Below are 19,853 nucleotides of genomic sequence, written 5' to 3'. Positions count from 1 at the left end.
ATATAGCTTCTGCTACATATTCCATGAGCTGCAGCAGCTGCTATTTTAACATGTTTCTCCCATTCCAGCACCGGTTGACCTGCTGCAAATACCGATATTTTTCTTAACATAATACAATCAAAGCTATTAAAAAATTCTCATGTATGAAACAATCTTTTAATATACCAACTGAGAAGTAGGGTTATCTTTACCGTGTAAATGAAAATAAAGGGTATTGTTAGGGACATGGTCATGTATAAGTAATTTTCTGTTATCTTGAATGCATTATCCTACTAAAGAAACCAAATGGCGATGATGTATGCCACTAATGATACTTGTCCCAGTTTTGAACTGCTTCACTGTTATCTCTCTCCCATCAGGTAAAATTATACACGGGAAGATATCCACCATCTCCCAATAGATTCAGGTTTCAGAGTCCAGAAAACAATTGGTGGTTGCACTAGATAATGAATTCAGATTATATTGTGTCTTCCTAGATAATGAATTTTCATAATGAATAACATTTAAGGAATAACATTTTCATAATGAATTTAAGGAATAACATTTAAGCACGTCTACCCCAGTGATACTAGCCGTGTTCGCAGTATGGTGGATTTGAGACAAAAATTCATTCAATTCAAAGATAAAAACAACACGTCGTTTGCTTCGGTTTAATTTGAATCGATTTTTTGAATATCCATATTCTAATTTGTATTTTTATAAAACTTTGGTATCTGATTCAATGATGGACTAATCCGAAGAATCAAATTTCATCGTCCACTTGCGATAACTCTATTTAAAACACAAAGCTCTGTGCAGACATTGAGAAAAGCACACTCCTAAGGTTTGAAATCAACATCATTGTGTCAACCCAAGTGGATTGCAATTTTGGTATTAATATTAGGGTTACATATGTTTTTAGCCCCAACAAAATTATAAGCTTTTAGGGACTATTTGTATTTAGGGTTACATATGTTTTTAGTCTCTAAATTTTTTTTATTCAATTTTTGTCCCTATTTACATTTTATATGAACTATTTTTGGAGGATTAAAAGTATCATTTTTTTGTAAAAAGTTTTACAAAAAATAGAAACTACTCGTACAAACTAAAATATTATGGAGGACTATTTTGTATGGACTAAAAATATATTTAACCCATAATATTAATATTATAAAAAAAGCGGTAAAATTATAGATTTAATGCAACATATAATATATTAAAAGATAATTTTACGAAACAACAATGATCAATTATATTTGAAACATATTGAAATAGTTAAACAATAGATTAAATTAAAATAATAAGCAGTATTTTTTTTTTTAAAACCAATAAATAATAATAAATTAATAACGGATCTTTTTTTTAAACATATAATATTTTTTTTTATAAATATTTGCCATATTATTTTGATTGGATTTGAACAACACTAACCTAAAAAACCGACCTTGTCAACATCACCCTCCTTCAGATATTTCTCTCCCCAAAACATCCTCCACCACATTTTTCTCCCCAAACTACCCCTACCAAAATCTTCTCAAGAAAGCTTTCACCAAAAAAATTCAAAATCACCCGCGTCCTTTCAAAGATTCTCCCGCACGTTTTTTCCAAATCCAAAACCCCCCAAAATTTTCAAATCACCCGCTTCTATTTTCACTCAAAATCACTTATTTAAACCCCTTATCTCTTCCTCATTCTTCATCAACAAAACAAATCAAAACAAAACCCTTTCTTGCTCTTTCTCAAATAATCACTTTTTTCAACCCCCAAAACCAAACAATGCCTTCTTTCCCAGAAGAACCTCTTCTCGCTCCAAACCCAGACCGATTCTGCATGTTCCCAATCCAATACCCAAAAATCTGGGAAATGTACAAAAAAGCCGAAGCTTCTTTCTGGACTGCCGAAGAAGTCGATCTTTCCTCCGATCTTCAACACTGGAACAATCTCACCGACGGCGAACGCCACTTCGTCTCTCACATCCTCGCCTTCTTCGCCGCTTCCGACGGTATCGTCCTCGAAAACCTCGCCGGAAGATTCATGAAAGAAGTCCAAATCTCCGAAGCGCGTGCTTTCTATGGTTTCCAGATCGCTATTGAAAACATTCATTCTGAGATGTATTCTCTTCTCCTCGAAACGTATATAAGCGATTCTGCTGAAAAGAATCGATTATTTCACGCAATTGACACAATTCCGTGTATTGCTAAGAAAGCTGATTGGGCTTTGAAATGGATCGATTCAAGCGATTCTTTTGCAGAAAGAATTGTTGCTTTCGCTTGTGTTGAAGGAATTTTCTTTTCAGGAAGTTTCTGTGCGATTTTCTGGTTGAAAAAGCGCGGTTTAATGCCGGGATTAACCTTCTCAAATGAGCTTATTTCACGTGACGAAGGTTTACACTGTGATTTCGCTTGTTTGTTATACTCGCTATTGCGTCAGAAGCTGAGTACAGAGCGCGTGGTGAAGATTGTTCGTGATGCAGTTGAGATTGAACGGGAGTTTGTATGCGACGCGCTTCCTTGCGCGTTGGTTGGGATGAACGGTGAATTGATGAGTCAGTATATTGAGTTTGTTGCTGATAGGTTGTTGGGTGAGCTTGGTTGTGAAAAAGTTTATAATGTTCAGAATCCGTTTGATTGGATGGATTTGATTTCGCTTCAGGGGAAAACCAATTTTTTTGAGAAGCGCGTTGGGGAGTATCAGAAAGCTTCTGTTATGAATGGTGGTGCTGATTATTGCTTTACTTTGGATGAGGATTTTTAGATTATGAAGAAATTAGGGTTTATCTATCTATCTACTAATCTTGTTTAATTAATTCTTTAGGGTTATGTTTATGTGTTTGTCACCATTTTAATGGTTACGTTCTTATGCCTCTTAGTTTTATTTTCTTAGTTTTTTATTATGATGATGTTCTATGTATAAACGCAGTTTCAAAGTTTAATGAAGTATCCTTCTATCAAAATAATTGATGTTTATTCTTTATTTTTTTGGGGAACTGAGTTTATTTTAAAAGTAGTTTGACTGAATTTGTTCTTGATCAAGAATTCATTTGATTAAATTTAATTTTGTTTTGGACTCAAATAAAATGAAAGGAATTTGATTGAATAGCTTTAGTTTAGATTAAACAACTTTATGTACAAGTGTATTTTTGTAGTGTGAGTGAGATAAACAGAACATTGGCGGTTGTTTTAGAGTGACCATGATATAGTTTAAGGAATAAGAATTGTTCAATTATATCAAGGTTGAAGCAAAATAAGATTATTTTCCTATGAGATTGTGATTCTGGAGTTTATGTAGAGTTTGATTTCATCTATGAAAGGGCTTACACAATTGGCGATTGAACAGTTATTGGAGTGAAGCTGAGTGAAGGTGAAGATCATAGACCAAATTTTGAAGGTGTTAAGATTTGGAGTTTCTCTTGAGTTCAATTAGAGATTGAAGTCTATTATTGGTTCAAAACTGTCAGAATCATGAGAGCTCATGAAATTCTGATTGTAATGCAAATACTGTTTTTTTGGTAGATAGAAGAAATTACAAATAACTATATCAGACTCATGCATATAAGTGAATGTGAACCGAGAGGGTTCAAACTTCGTCTACGACGTTCGGCTTTGCAATTTCAACATTTTTATTAGTTGAGTCAAGACTTGTTGTCGTAATATGCAAATATCAATAGTGAAAAATGGAAAAAATCTCTCATCTATGATAAGGGACATGATGTAGGCTATAAAGTGAGAAAGAAAATAGTTGAACATGTGTAAACGTCGATTTTCAATCTTCTTTAAATTTGTGAATTCGCATCGTATAAGCAATATTTTTTTTTGGTCAAGTGTATATGCAATTTTGATTTCTTGCCCAAACAAATTTTATGTTCTTGAAATTATTTCTGCACAAATTTAAAAATTCAAATTTTTGTAAATTTTTCTTTTTATGTGCTGAAAATTAAGTCCATAAAATATTAAAAAATTTCTTTTGGGTGTATAGAGAAATTCTACTTTTGTATTAATTATGATTTTTTTTTTTATAAGTCAAAAATAGGGAGGACATCAAGGAGAATAAGAGACATGTCAATTAAGTTGACATCTTGCTCAAACCCTCATCCCATACCACATCCTCAATATATATTATTAAATTAGAGGAAAAATATATACAAAGAGGGAGGATCAAACCAAAACCCTCTAAAAGGCATAAAGTAGCGAAAAATTAAATATGCAAAACTGCCAATTAAGGAAAGCGAAATTTCGACAATCCATTACGATCCCTAGTGAAGTCGGCCATCAAAGACTGAGGAAGAGAAGTCAACCAAACATTGCATGTAACTAAGTGACCATGGGTTGCTAATTTATCCGCTCAACAATTACCTTACCGAAAAATATGAGAACATATAGCCTAAATACTAAGATGAAAACAATTATGCCACCGGCTACATAAACAAAAAGGGACAATGTGTGAATTCTTGAACAAACGCTCGAAGAATCACCCTCTATCCAAACCTGCATCCATAAGGATTATTTTTTAGCACTCAAGTTCCATCCTAGTTTCATAAGGGAAACTTCAATAACCATACTTGCGGAAAGAAGTCCTAAGCCACCATGCTGCTTAGCGGTTTTTTGAGCTTATTTTTACGAGCTTATAGCGGTTTTTGATAATCTAATTCAAGTAGTGTATAGCTTATAATTTTTTATCTCAATTATACCCCTGCAATCTTAATTGAAAAAAATATTAATTAAATGCACAGATCTTTTTTATGTCATTTCATAATTATAAACCACTTCAACCACTAATTTTACCAAACACTATAAATTCAACCAACTAATTTATCCGTTATCAGTTAGCATATAAGTCATCCACTCAAACTCATCCCTTAGTTTATCAACTATCCACATTTTTTTATCAAACATAGCTTAAATGTAAAGAAAAATTATATTTATACAATTATTTTATGACAACTTTCTCACACTCACGTATTTTTACTTTCTCTCTCTTCTTCCTTCATTGCTTTTGTCTCAAAAGAAGAAAAAATAAATAGTCATCCTAAAAATAATTGTACAAATGTCCTTCCTCAAATATAAATATCGCTTTCAGACTCAAAGTAGATTATATCATTGTTATTTAAGAGAATGTTAATGAGCGTCTTTAGGACATTTGATAAAAAGTTTAAAATAAAAATTTTATTTTGGAATTTGTGTATACACATTGAATATCAATAAACAAATTTTTCTACATAAAAGTTATCAATTATTTTCATCGAGTAAATTGTCCTTTGGTCCCTGACTCTGCACCTCACTGTCGCAAAGGTCTCTGATTCAGGATTAAACACAAAGTAGTCTCTAAATTTTCACTTCTGTTATCACTTTAGTCTCTAATGTTAAATAATTGGCTTAATTGCAATTTTAACCCCCTAACTTTCCCAAAGTTGCGATTTTGGCCCCCTAAGAAAAAACTACAAAACCGCCCCCTAAGTTTTGCAACTGTGGCAGTTTTGGTCCCCAAGGCCAATTTTGACTCGGTCTACGCTGACGTGGCACCCTAAGTGAGGTGCCACGTGTCATTTTCTAATTTTTTTTTGCCTTGGGGGGCCAAAACTGCTACAGTTTCAAAACTTCGGGGGCGATTTTGTAGTTTTTTTTCTTAGGGGGCCAAAATCGCAACTTTAGGAAAGTTAGGGGGCTAAAACTGCAATTAAGCCTAAATAATTCTGTTAAATGATGATGAGACAAATGTTTTACGCTGACAAGGAGTATGAGGTGTCACATGGACTAATGTGAAAGTAGAAAATTGCCACTTTGCTCCCTGAACCGAAAATAAATATCCACAAAAATCATTATCCCTGAATCGAAAATCAATATCCATGAGCTCGTCCCAACAAAGTGTTGCTCTTTGTCAAGAACTGGGTCATCTTCCTCAATGAACTTGTTCTGTGGTTGCAGGAGACTTGTTGTTAGGTCCCTGACTATTCATACTTACTATCAGTTAGGTCCCTGACAGTAAACACTTACTGTCACTAAAGTCCTTGACAGTAAACACTTACATGCACACAACATTTGTCATGCTTCCATGCAATGGCTGTTATTCCACACCTACAACATTTGTCATATTTTCATGTCATGACTGCTATTCCATGAACACACGACATGCCTAAAAATGTGACAGCAAACACTATATATAAGCTAACAATTCACATAAAAGGTTTTGTCGTTATATCCATGATTATTATAATAACTAATATGAAAACAAATACTGAATCAAGTGGCTTAAGTTTCTGTTGTGCAATCATAATGCAGAAATGCACATGCTCAGATAAATACATTAGGACAATATTTGTAAATAATCAATTGAAGTTTAGTTGAATATGTATTCTTGAAACTAATAATATTTCTTAAAAAATGAAATAATATACTTTAAAGTTAACATCGAGATTAAAAAGAAGAAACCATGAAGGAATTCAAGATAGACAAATACTGAATTTGGGAAAATGTGATTGAGACCTGAAAGCTTGAAACAATTCTTCATATTGCTTGAATTGATAAATTGATATAAAATAGAATCATAGTTGACCTACTTTGTGCCTGTAAGTGTTTATTATCGGGGACCTTAGTGACAATAAGTGTTTATTGTCAGGGACCTAATTGATAGTAAATATGTATAGTTATAGACCTAACAACAAGTCTCCCGCAACCACATAACAACTTTTTTGAGGAAGATGACCCAATTCTTGATGAAGAGCAACACTTCGTTGGGACGAGTTTGAGGATATTCATTTTCAGTTCAGGGATATTGATTTTTGGTTCAAAGACCAAAATAACTATTTTTTACTTTCACTTTAGTCATGTGACATCTCATACTCCTTGCCACCATAAAACATTTACCACATCATCAGTTAACAATATTATTTAATACCGAGACTAAAGTGATAACAAAAGTGTCATTCATTGACTACTTTATATTTAATGGGTTATGTTACAAGCCACCCTTTGGTGGTGTCTTTTATCAAGTCACACCTTAAGGTGTGATTTTCACTTTTTAGTTATAACTTTGATAAAAGACACCTTCCTAAAAGTAAGTTGGTGTCTTTTCGCATATGCTCATAGAGTAACTTGATAAAAGACACCTTCACAAAAGGTGTCTTCTATCATAACCCATATTTAATTATGAGTTAGAAACCTTTATGATTAGGAACTTTATGATAATAAGGTGTAAAGTCAAAGATTAAAACGACAATTTACTCTATTTTCATTTATAAATTCATTTATAAATTCTTAGACCATCCCCAATGGTGGTGTCTTTACCAATTAAGACACTGTACCTAATAGGTACCCCCATTGGGGAATTTTTTTTTTTGGGGGTCTCTTAAGACCCGGGGTCTTATTTAAGACCCCCAACTTTAAACGGGACCCGCACGCTTTTAATATTAAAAAATTGAAATGTAGTGATATAAAGTTATTGATAGTTGATTAGTGGGTCCCATTTAAGAACTTTGTGTGAGATCTGGGTTGGAGGGATTGAGTGCTTATTAGGTACTACTATTAAAAAATAATAAAAGAGTGATGTGTACGTGTGGGACCCATTTAAGTACTCAAAAATAGGTGTCTCCATTGTGGATGCTCTTAGGACACTTTTCAGCGAAACTCTTATATTATACGTGAGAACACATCTTTTCGGTTAAATTAGAACTCTTGTGACTTGTAGTACTCCTCTTATTTATTTTGTCCAATGATAATCGTTTATTTTTTCCTTCAAAAATCTCGCATGATATTAATTTTTGATTGTTCCCATGTCGGCACATGTCCACTCACCTTGACAAGGACAACTTCTATAAATATCCATTTCTTTCCAACAAAAAAAATCTGTCCGTCCATTTTTTATTCTATAAAAACATCATTTTTTTTTGTTCAAAAATTCAACAGCAACTTTACTTTAAAAAGAAGTAAAGATATCCCATCTCATAAACCCCAAGAACAAAAGAAAAATCATTAAAATAACATCAATAATCAAACATTTTTTCAATTATTTTTCTTGTCCACAACTATTCACACACAACACAACACAAGTTGGTCCTTCTTAGAAGCTAATACTAAGAAGCAAAAGGTGTCTTTTTATGTTGTCTTTGTAACATCTTCCTTGCAAAAGGAACCATCACCACGACCACCATATCATACCATGAGCATCTCCACCACTGTTTTCTCTGAACCACTCTTCCATTTCAAACTATCTCACTGCCACAGATTAGCTACCATTAACCGTTTCAAGCCAAATTCTTCACACTCTCTCTCTTCCACTTCCAATACTATTAACTATGGTTCTTGTTCTTGGACATTGAAGCAGCCACCCCATAAGTTTCTCTCTCCAAAATTTGAAACTTTTGCTACAAATACTGATACCCTTCAACAGATTCAATCTTCTGATGATGTCATTTTCAGTCAGACTCATCCCATCAACAGAATTGAACTGGTATATATGTATATATCAACTTTTTGGATTGGAACATTGTTTTTGGTTTGTAGAGAATATTCTGGAAATACCCAGATGAAAAAATTATGATTTTTATAGTGGAAATAGTAAAAATGTTAAAGGGCGTTGGATTTTTATAGTGGATATAGTGAAAATGTTGAAGAGTGTTTGAATTTTGTTTTGTATAAATGTGGTAAAAGTTTGGATCAGATTGATTTTTGTGATAGATTGATCAAATGACAATAACCAATTGAATAGTCACACACAAGTGGGGATCCTATGTTCACACTGGTCACGACATCCGGTCTAACAATTTCAGCTTTTGCCGGAGCTAGGACTTTGTGGATGTATTAGATTGATTATTGTTATTGTTATTATATTATTTGATTTTTGAGTCATAACATTTTTTTTCTTCTTTTTCTGATTTTGTAAAAGTTTCATGTTTGTACTTTTAATTTCCCATAAAAAAGAAAGTCACAATACATTAAATGCAAAGATCTTTTCTCCTTACTTTTTTGGAAGGGTTTTTGTTAATATTCCTTATTTATTTTCCCTTTTTATTTTAGAAGTAGATAGATATATTTTAGTGTTTGGCATTGATGGATTTTTTTCTCTTACTTGAAATGTAATCTGCAGGTGGAGGGAAAGGTGTTTATAAGATTAGATCAAGGGAATGATTTGAAGAATTCGGAGCTTATAGTTGGATGCAATCTACCAGGAAATTGGATTCTTCATTGGGGAGTTTCTGGTGTGGATGATATTGGAAGGTACATGTTAAATAAGGTGTTTGAATTCAATAGTTATCATATCGAGATTCATTGAATCAGAAGAAAAAAAACGGTTGACTTCACAAAGTTGACAAAAAAAATAGCCGGGTCACTAAGTTTAGGTAATGATTCATTGGAATGAATTGAGATTCATTAAAGTGAATCGCGATTCATCGTAATGAATTGGAATTCAAGATTATATTAATTTGTAACAGGATAAACACTAGGGATTTGTTCGAATTGAGAATCGAGATACAAAGATCTAAATCATAATGATCCAATGAAGATGCTTACAGTGTAAATCTTGATTGCGCAGGGAATGGAATCAACCACCCCGTGATATGATACCTCCTGGATCTATTCCTATAAAGGTAGACAATAGTTTCATGACTTCTCATGATCTCACATTTGACACATGTTGATTTTTTCCATGTAGAATGTTTAAGTATGAAGTGAAAATTTCAGGACTATGCAATAGAGACACCTTTGAAGAAATCATCATCATCACCGGAAGGAGATACTCTTTATGAAGTCAGGATCGGTTTTAAGCCCAGCGATGAGATTTCAGCGATTAATTTTGTTCTTAAGGTTTATGTCTATACAATTAGCAATTGGATGTAGTTTGTCTAAGAATCTTGTAACAAAAGAAAAATCATTATTTTTTTCCCTCCATTCCAATTTGGGTGGTCTTGTCGATGCAGGACGAGGAAACTGGCACTTGGTATCAACACAAAGGAAGAGACTTCAAAGTTCCTCTGGTAAACTATCTTAAGGAGGATCCTAATTTAATTGGACCTAAAACAGGCTTTAGTTTGTCCCAAGGTGATTTTGAAATCACTGCATTATTTTCGCTTCTGCAGTAAACTCTATTTTGTGTCGCTCGCTTAAATTTGCCCTATATCATGGTTTTATTTTCTTTTATGGTATGAAATCAATCATAATCCTATGATACATTCTATCTCACAGTTCCAATTGTTTCCTGTTTCTATATATTGCTTTCAAAGATACTTACAAGTAACAAACAATAGAGTGAACTGCCATTAAAAACTAGTGCAGCAAAGAAAAGGTGAGAAAGAAGAAAATGTAGTGAAAACATTTAATACTGTAATATTTCGATTTGAAATATAACAATATGGTTGATATCTACTTGTCAGAAAAAAGAAATTTGCTTGGATCCTGACATTAATTCGAATTTTAATCTTGTGTCGATAAAAGCTTGGAATAGCGAACCATCTGTCTTCTCAATTTTCAAAAGATCATTAATCAAGCTTATAAGTCAGTAACACTCTTTTTTCCTTTTAATCAATTTATTTAATCCTTTCAGCTTTGTCCTCACAACATTTATTTAATGAGCTTGATCTGACTTACATTTCACTGGTTTTCCTCACTCATAGGGGACATAGGGCAGGTATCTAAAGTTATCCTGAATTCAGAAGCAACCGATGACAAAGTTCAAGATAGCAACAGTGAATCGGAAAATCCAAAAAAGGAAAATAGTCAAGCAGAAGGTTTCAATGTAGAACTGCCTTTAACCAAGGAAGTTACTGTCAATAACTCTATCAGTGTCTCCGTTAGGAAATGCTCAGAAACAGCTAAAAATATTTTGGATTTAGAAACGGATATACCAGGTGATATTTTCCTTCATTGGGGAGTTTGTAGAGATGATTTAAGAAGTTGGGAAGCTCCACCTGCTCCTCATCCACCACAAACTGTAGCATATAAAGACACAGTTTGGCGAACTCAATTAAAGGTAGTGGTCCGTTTTTTCGTTTTCTATATTTTAGCACTTTTCAACTCTATTGTTTCATTGGTGATGTTACTATACTTCCATAAGATTCTAGATCTGATTCTTCCGCATTTATTTAAATCGTAATAGATAAATCTTATAATATGGTATTTTACCTTCTATCTTCCTCTTTTATATTACTGAAGTTGTTCTTTAAATACTGATGTATTATAAGCTATTATGTGTTATAAATTATAATATATGCAATATCTCTCTTTAACATTTAATTGTATTTATTCCCCTAAAAAAAAAAGTAAAATTTTTTTTTGACTGTATTTTTAGTAATTTAGAATATTTTGAATTATATATTAAGATTGGTTCCTGCATTGCTTCGTGTTCTTTGACATATTTGCTTGTCCGATCTGTTATGTAGCCAAAAGGAAGTGGAAAGGGAAGTTCAGCACAAATCTCTTTGGGAGAAGAATTTTCAGGATTTCTTTTTGTTCTTAAGATAAATGAAAATTCATGGTTAAATAACAAGGGAATTGATTTTTACGTCCCTCTCTCAACTTCCGGTAGCTCAGTTATTGGCAACAGAGAGGATCAATCGAAAGTTGTAAAGAGTGAAGAGGCAGGCGAAGAGGAATCTAACTCTGAATTTACCAATGAAATAATCAATGAAATAAGGCATTTGGTTACTGGCATTTCATCTGTGAAGAGACGAAAAACGAAATCCAAAGAAGCTCAAGAAACCATTCTTCAAGAAATTGAAAGACTGGCCGCTGAAGCCTATAGTATCTTCAGAACCTCTGTTCCAGCTTTCTCCGAGGAAGCTATTGTGGAATCCGAGGTTGTTTTGGAATCCGAATCACCCGAGTTGCCTCCAAAAATAATGTCGGGAACTGGCACAGGGTATGAAATAGTATGCCAAGGGTTTAATTGGGAGTCTAATAAATCTGGAAGATGGTACATGGAGCTTAAAGAGAAAGCTAAAGAACTAGCATCTCTTGGCTTTACTGTTATTTGGTTACCGCCACCTACAGACTCTGTTTCACCCGAAGGATACATGCCAAGGGATTTATATAATTTAAATTCTAGGTACTTGATTAAAATCCCTTAAAGATCTCATTATTTCATAGTTGTTTATGTCTACGAAGCACGGACACGAACACAAACACTGACAGATATGTTGACACCGGAAATAATTTTAAAAAGTAGAATAATTGAATGTAATCACATATGTCGTGTCCCTGTCTAACACCGATATGTCTTGGACACTGGACATGGCTTCAATGTGAAGTGTCGGTGCTACATATGTCACTTACCTTCAAATATTTAGATACAAGACCATGTGTTAGGCAAATTGCTTAGACCTGATGGTATTATCATTGATTCACTTGAGTAGCATGCAATGTTCAATCATGTGGTGATTTATAAGAGAGTAGGATGTAAGATAAATCATACATCTTTGCAAATAGGAACTTTTGATATTAACTGTTATTTTATATCTCAGGTATGGTACCATTGATGAACTGAAGGATGTGGTGAAAGAATTTCATAAAGTTGGAATCAAAGTGCTAGGAGATGCTGTTTTGAATCATCGTTGTGCCGAGCATCAGAATAAGAATGGTATTTGGAACATATTTGGAGGTCGTCTCAACTGGGATGATCGTGCAGTTGTAGCTGATGATCCACATTTTCAGGTTTGTTTGTGAGGGTTTTTGATGTGTACTTTGCTCTTTGCTCTGCCTTTTTTATATTGTCAGCAACATATCTAGTTCCTTTTTGTGGTTGAAGATCCATGGATTTCGGTTATACACTTGTACTTTTCCCACGCTCCAGTGACTGAGAACGTTTGATACTTTATGTTAAAACTCGTCACACATTTTCAGGAAAGAAGATATATTGTATGCTTGATTCTTTGTTTCCCTAGTAAATAACGTGGAGTACATTTGAAATCTATTTATTGAAATTGAATTGTAATTTTTTTATTTATTTATATCTTCTTTTTTGCCTAGCATATCATTCTATGTTGTTAAACTACTTGTGATTGAAATTGAAGTCTTCATGACGAACAAAATCTGACAATATCAAAGCAATTGAAAGTTCGTTTTGTTTGTAGCTTACGTAATTTGATACTGCTGTCTTTCTAGGTAAATATGATATATATTGGTAATTGAATATTATTTCTTCTATACAGGGGAGGGGCAACAAGAGTAGTGGAGATAGTTTCCATGCGGCTCCAAACATTGATCATTCACAGGACTTTGTGAGAAACGATATTAAAGAATGGTTATGCTGGTTAAGGTTTATATTCCAAATTCTCAATTTCATTAGTCCAAAATGTTGTGTCAATTGAAATTATAATCAATCAGTTCGTATGTTTTTTTTTTTTTTTTTTTGAAGAAATCAGTCAGTTCGTATGTTATATTCATATTTTGTTTAGTCTTGGTTTCATTGGAAATGTTGGAGAATTGAGATGGTATCTGGTAGGCGGTAGCAGTAGGGACACCTTTCGAGCATCCACTTTCTGTCTCTTTTTAACGTGCCTTTCCCGTCCTTGCTGTGCTTTTCACTTCACTAACTCTATGGTGTCGAGATTTGCTAGCGCTTGACATTATGCTTTCATCAGAGCCTCCACGCATTGCCTCAAGCTCCTAGACTTTGTCAATCGCTTCTGATCAAGTAACCAGTCCCCAGAATCTGTCTAACCTTCCTTTCTTATGCACATCTGGCTCATATTCCTTTCACGTGGACGAATCAAACATATATTGTCCATGACTCTCGCCAGCTCCATCTTTGTCTCAGAACATTCTGGCTGCGTCTCCAATCCCAGATGCTATCTGATGGGAACCCTGATTTCAGAAGCTGAAATTAAGTAAAGAAATGGATCAAACAATGGAAAGAAAAACTGTAGAAGGGAAAGAAGCCCAATCTACTCCACTCAGAGAAAGAGAAAACTCTCTCTCTCTCTCTCTCTCTCTCGGCTTAATCATAATGGTTCACTCCAATATTCATGCACATCCATCACAACTCACTCGCCTCATTATTTTCCTTCATTTCATGTAATTGTAGCATAAGCTTCATGTTGAGGAAATGTTAGAATGCCTACACAGTGTTTTCATTGTATCATAAAATATTTTAGATGATACCTTTGGAGTAGTTATCGTATTACAAATTACAGGAATTGTATCTTTTTCTAATTCCGTGTCATTTTCAGAGATGAAATTGGATATGATGGATGGAGGCTTGACTTTGTCAGAGGATTTTGGGGTGGTTATGTAAAGGACTACATGGATGCAACCAAACCATACTTTTGCGTGGGAGAGTACTGGGATTCCCTCAGTTATACATATGGTGAAATGGATCATAATCAAGATGCACACAGGCAGAGGATCGTTGACTGGATTAGTGCTGCCGGTGGTACTGCAGGTGCATTTGATGTTACAACCAAAGGGATTCTTCACTCTGTGAGTACTCAACTTGACGGTTTCAATAATTTCTCTTCAAACTTACTCTTCAATCCTGTGGGATTCTTCGAATAGCGTATAGCACTTACACAAAATGATAATTTGACAAAGCAACATGTTTTGAGATATACGAGTTTCACCACCTTATTGGAATTTGTTTACAATCTTTTTGTAGCAAGACAACAGTCTACTATGTTTCTTGAGCTTTTGTTTTTTCCCCAATAACAGTGAAGCTACAATGACAATGCTTCTTTTGAAAGAATTGGATTTGCTGCAGTCACAAATTTCATGCAGTCACACAGTCAGCACATCAGTGGTAGTTGGGTCGAGATTAGACTGTCATGAGTTCAAATCCTATACGGGGCAGTTGTAAAATGATCATTAGTGCTACCTTTATTAATAATAATAATTTCAAATTTGTTTTGGAACTGAAACTCACCGCACCTCTCTAAGGATACTTAAAAATGAGCAGAGAAAAGTTTATGCTGTTACCAATTTTGCTTTTTAGTAGACAAGTCTGTTTATTTTGCAACCTACTAGATGACATTTCATTTGAATTTGGCTCCGTTGCAGGCATTGGAAAGATGTGAATATTGGCGCTTGTCGGATCAGCAGGGAAAACCCCCCGGCGTTATGGGATGGTGGCCGTCTCGTGCCGTTACTTTTATAGAAAACCACGACACTGGTTCTACACAGGTTTGGACTTCCCCTTTCAAAATTAGCTCAGTAATTTTTGATTGGAATAATTCATTTTGATTGTCTGTACTTCACCTTTTGTTTTGAACAATGCCACAAGTAAAACTCGAGATTCTGATTTGGCAGGTTCTTATAAATTTCTTAGACTATTTTTGTAGATTTATAATATGTACATGTAAATCCATTATAGTGTAATTATAAACCTTTGCAATAGCTTTTGTTTATATAAGTAGTAGTTGAAAGGGCTTATGTTTTTATTCACTCTTAGAAGTGTTCATTGGATAAGCATAATATCATAAAGCGGAATTTAGAACTAAAACCATTTAAATACTGTTTTGATGCGCTAACTATCATTTCTTTTGTATTTTCTTTTGAAGGGTCACTGGAGATTTCCCCACGGAAAAGAAATGCAAGGATATGCTTATACTCTTACTCACCCAGGAACTCCGTCAGTGTTCTTTGACCACATTTTTTCTCACTATAAAACTGAAATAGGGGCACTTCTCTCTATTCGGAAACGAAACGGGATCAACTGCAGAAGCACAGTGAGTATCAGGATTTTTTTTATTATATACCACTTAGTAGCGTTTATGTTGATATTTTTTAGGTGGATGATGATAAACTTCTTCTATGCATGTTTATTGAATGGCTTGGCCACAGCTATGTTTTTGGGTGCTGGGAGATAAAACAAGAAAAACATAACGGCCTCCTTTACTTTGTGGAAACATTTTATATTTTCATTTCCTAAAATTTGAGTTAATTTTACTTGCTTACAAGAAGATACTAACTCTTGAAGTGAACAATTGTGTGCATTTTTTCAGAAACAATGAAAATGCCAAAAGAATTGTTTTCATCATTTCAAAAATACATCATCCCTAAAACTAGAAATTAATTTCAAGAGTCTCACATTTTTCTATCAGTAAGTTAAAATGAATACATATTTGAGGAAATGAAAATAGAAAATATTTTCACAAAGTAATTGGGGCCTAAATTTTTTCCTTGGTGTTATGGAAACCATATGCATGCTTAGGGCCTACTTGATATGAGAAAATAATTTCTGTTTTCTTTTTATGTTTTTTACTTTTATTTTCAAAACTCTCTTCTTGTTTTCAATCTGTAGCCTATTTTCAAAGATTTATGAATGAAACCGCGAAAACAACATTTTCTCGTTTTCACTATTTCTTGGACAAATAATGTTTTTGATGATTCTCATAATCAAACTCTGAAAATGTGCTTTAGATGGTCAATTATTTGCATTGGAACACTTACTCACCTTTCTATTTTCATGTTCAAGGTTAAAATTACCAAATCAGAAAGGGACGTTTATGCTGCTATCATAGACGAAAAAGTTGCTATGAAGATCGGTCCTGGTCATTATGAACCACCTAGTGATTCCCAAAAATGGAAATCAGCTTGGGACGGAAGAGACTACAATATTTGGGAGCTGGAGGAATCATAATACTTTTATTTTACATCTTATAATATGTATTTATTCCTTTAGAAAATCTTGTATATCTCATTGCCTTACCATAGGCTTATTGTATAATTGGATGATGGTGTCAGGTGTGGCAAGCTACAATTCAAGTGAGCTTGCTGCACAGAAGTATCATTATAGAGAAGGTTGCAGAGGGTTCATTTCAGCTTAAGTCTGGCTCATCTGAAACTAGAAGCCTTCAAATCAATATTTGAAACTGAATTGTATCATATTTCCTATGTTTACAATTCATATATTGTATTTAGATTATTGTGACAAAAAGTGTATTGAACAATTGGCACTTATAGTACATAAGCCATAAACTTTTGAAGTAATTGATGGGTCCATCTAAGAACTGATATACTGTTTGGAGGAGTGTTAGCGGTGGATTTTACTTAGAAATTATATACCTAAAGTCTTAAAGATTTTACGTGAAGATGTAGTTGTAACCTAGGGATTATGTTTATATGTTGGTTCGTGAAGGGAGCCACATCCGGGCTCTTCCAATACTTCTCATTTACATATAATATCCCAACAATCTCTCACTCAAATGTGAGCTAATCATTCATATGAAATGCTCTACTTCAAACCGGAGTTTTTTCATTCACATATACTCATTACACCATTATTGGGTCACAACATCATGGGACACTAGTCTGACCACCAAATTCTAGAAAATCTTTAATTAATACCATTGTTGAGTTGTGAGAAATGTCCAAATCATTGAAAGATTATCATCTTGAGCTAAAAGCAACATCACAAATAGTTGGGATAGCTCATATTCACCTAAAATTGTAAGACATAAAGTATATGAGTTCTCTCACTGTATGTTTCTCAATATTTACATTTCAATCTAATGTGAGACTTCTTGTTCATATTCAGTAATCCAATAAAAAAAGTTATTCTTTTTTTGGTGGTTGTCAGGGTTTGAACCATCAACCTTGACAATATTATATATCATGCTAAAACCATCTATAAGTTGATTTTAATTACATAATAATATAAAAATTGTGTTTATAAAATTCTTTGCTTTATAAAATTCTTTGCTTTCCGTCAAAAAAAAGTTATTCTTTTTTTGGTGGCTGTGTTTATAAAATTCTTTGCTTTCCGTCAAAAAAAAGTTATTCTTTTTTTGGTGGCTGTCAGGGTTTGAACCATTGACTTTGCATATATCATTTGAACCATTGACCTTGCATATATCATGCATTGTCTCAACCATCTGAGCTAAGCTCACGATGACAAAAAAAAAATATTCTAAAATATGTGAAAGTCCGTTGCAATTTAAATTTAAATGCTATTTTGAAAGCTAAAGTCCAATAAGCAAATTAATTAGGGAGTTTTCCAAAAAAGCACACGTGTTCAAAAGTGTGAAAAAACAATGTTTTTCTATTGGAGGGCATTTTCGTCAAATCCTAATCAAAACCAACTTTATTAGCTTTTCACTTTATCCAACCATCTTTTCTTCATTACATTGTCACTAGGCATTAGTGGTGTTCGCGGTGCGGTTTGGTTCGGTTTTAAAGGTAAAAGTCATCCGAACCGCAAGATGAAAAAACATGCGGTTTGATTTAGTTCGGTTGACTTTAAAAATAAAATCCGAACCAAACCAAACCAAACAAATGCGGTTTGAGCTTGATCGGTTAGAGCGTTTTTTTTAGCCGATATTATTTTTTGTTTCCAACATTAAAGTTAAGTTAAAAAGCTGAAACACAACATATTTTTCGCAATGTTTTAAATTTCATCAAACATTACAATTTAATTTTCATTTTATAATGTTTCAAACAACATAGACCAAGTTAAAAACGTGGAAAAAAAGTATTCATATTTTTTAAGAAATGAAAAGACTAAGATTTTATCATTAGCTAAGAGTTCAAGTAGCACATAAATACGTTTTTGAAATAAAAAGCAAAGAAGGAACTTAACAATAGAAAAAAATATTTCATTTTATAAAAGTTTTCATTGAGTTTATATGAGTATATATATGTTTAGTTAACATTTTTCTTATATTGCGGTTTGGTTTGTTTGGTAAAATGAAAACTGCAAACCAAACCAAACCATGCGGTTGAGTAAAAAAATGATCCGATTACATCCGAACCAAATGCGGTTTTTTGCGGTTTCGGTTTGGATTGGTTCGGTTTGCGGTTTTTCTATTGGGTTTGTTCGGTTTTGAACACCCCTACTAGGCATGTCAACAAAACCCGTGCCCATGGATACCTGCCCAAACCAACCTCGATTTGACGGGTTTTCCCCGATTTGACTGGGTTTGAGTTTTTCCCGATTTAAAAAACGGGTACGGGACGGGTAACAGGGATATATGCACCCACCCCGAACCCATACCCAAACCCTACCCGAATGTAGAAAGGTCATGTTTTTGTTTTTGTTGAGGGGGTTGATAATGATATGTCATGTTATTTGGTTTGATAATTGTCATGATATAAGAACTTTCATTGATAGTTAAAGGAGCAACCAAATTATTCGGTAAGTAAATGTTAAAATGAGCGCAAATTGTTGGATAATGCATTACAACATTACCATTGAAGCGTAAAAAAAAAACTCTTTTTTTATTAAAAAAAACTGGTCCACTGCGGGGATGGGGATGGGGCGGGAATACCCGAACCCATTGGGGACGGGGATGAGATTCAATTTCTTATCCTCGTTGGATATGGGTAGGGTAACGGGTATATGGGAGTAGGGGATGGGGATGGGGAAGGCAAAAACCTGTCCCCACCCCGCCCCATTGCCATGCCTAATTGTCACTTGTCACTTCATTCTATCAAATAATTCAAATTTCAAATTTCATCAACTTCTATATTCGCTCTCTTGCATATTCTTTCTATAATTTTTCTTCATCAATGTCCTCTTCTCTACTTCTCATCTTCTACTAATTTTTTATGCATATATTTATGGTGTTCTCTTTTGTAGTGCTTTGTTTGTTTTAATTTTTTTTAAATAAATAAACTCTTTTCTTAATATTAATAATTCTGTCAAATAATTACAATAATAATAATCTTTGGAAAAAAATAATCTATTTAAATTTTCTCAATTTTATTAAGGTGTACAATTTTCTCATCTTTGGAAAAAATCATTAGTAAAAATTAAGGTGTACAATTTTATTTTAACAACCTCCTTTCAAAAATATAAGAGTGTACGGACTATATTTTTTAATACGGGAATATGTCGGTATATCTTTATTCATGGAATTTAATATGAACTATATATTAATAAAATATATGTGAGTATATTTTTTTTACGTGAATATGTCAGTATATGTATATTTACTAAGAACTATATTAATAAAA

The 19,853-nt window shown here is 33.6% G+C and overlaps 2 protein-coding genes across 3 annotated transcripts; both read left to right on the top strand.

The window, feature by feature from the left end:
• The first annotated feature begins 1,481 nt into the window (after positions 1-1,481).
• Positions 1,482-2,935, top strand: LOC146899619 (ribonucleoside-diphosphate reductase small chain-like). Its single transcript, XM_085733802.1, has one exon. The coding sequence runs from the start codon at positions 1,756-1,758 to the stop codon at positions 2,731-2,733; it is 978 nt and encodes a 325-aa protein (XP_085589928.1). The 5' UTR covers positions 1,482-1,755; the 3' UTR covers positions 2,734-2,935.
• A 5,125-nt stretch (positions 2,936-8,060) lies between these two features.
• Positions 8,061-16,889, top strand: AMY3 (alpha-amylase-like 3). Of its 2 annotated transcripts, XM_085734962.1 has the most exons (14): positions 8,061-8,421; positions 9,058-9,188; positions 9,505-9,559; positions 9,654-9,776; positions 9,890-10,010; positions 10,404-10,463; positions 10,583-10,938; positions 11,348-12,012; positions 12,428-12,617; positions 13,115-13,221; positions 14,135-14,384; positions 14,958-15,080; positions 15,458-15,625; positions 16,375-16,889. In XM_085734962.1, exons 1-14 carry the CDS (start codon positions 8,131-8,133, stop codon positions 16,537-16,539), a joined length of 2,805 nt encoding a protein of 934 aa, XP_085591088.1. In that variant the 5' UTR covers positions 8,061-8,130; the 3' UTR covers positions 16,540-16,889. The 2 variants fall into 2 exon arrangements, with proteins under 2 accessions (XP_085591088.1, XP_085591089.1); XM_085734963.1 differs by lacking the exon at positions 10,404-10,463.
• Positions 16,890-19,853: the final 2,964 nt, after the last annotated feature.

Source organism: Medicago sativa, chromosome 8 (genome assembly GCF_051527215.1).
Source record: "Medicago sativa cultivar Bolivia chromosome 8, Bolivia_mono, whole genome shotgun sequence".
NCBI lineage: Eukaryota > Viridiplantae > Streptophyta > Magnoliopsida > Fabales > Fabaceae > Medicago > Medicago sativa.
The sequence above is the reverse complement of the archived record's forward strand: the minus strand, read 5'-3'. Positions and strand labels throughout refer to the sequence as shown.

Excerpts from the sequence above, each read along its gene's own strand:
- LOC146899619 (XM_085733802.1), top strand. The coding sequence starts at position 1,756 with ATGCCTTCTTTCCCAGAAGAACCTCTTCTCGCTCCAAACCCAGACCGA.
- AMY3 (XM_085734962.1), top strand. The coding sequence starts at position 8,131 with ATGAGCATCTCCACCACTGTTTTCTCTGAACCACTCTTCCATTTCAAA. Across the intron at positions 12,013-12,427 it reads TTATATAATTTAAATTCTAG|GTATGGTACCATTGATGAAC; the intron begins GTACTTGATTAA and ends TTTATATCTCAG. Across the intron at positions 15,626-16,374 it reads GGATCAACTGCAGAAGCACA|GTTAAAATTACCAAATCAGA; the intron begins GTGAGTATCAGG and ends TTCATGTTCAAG.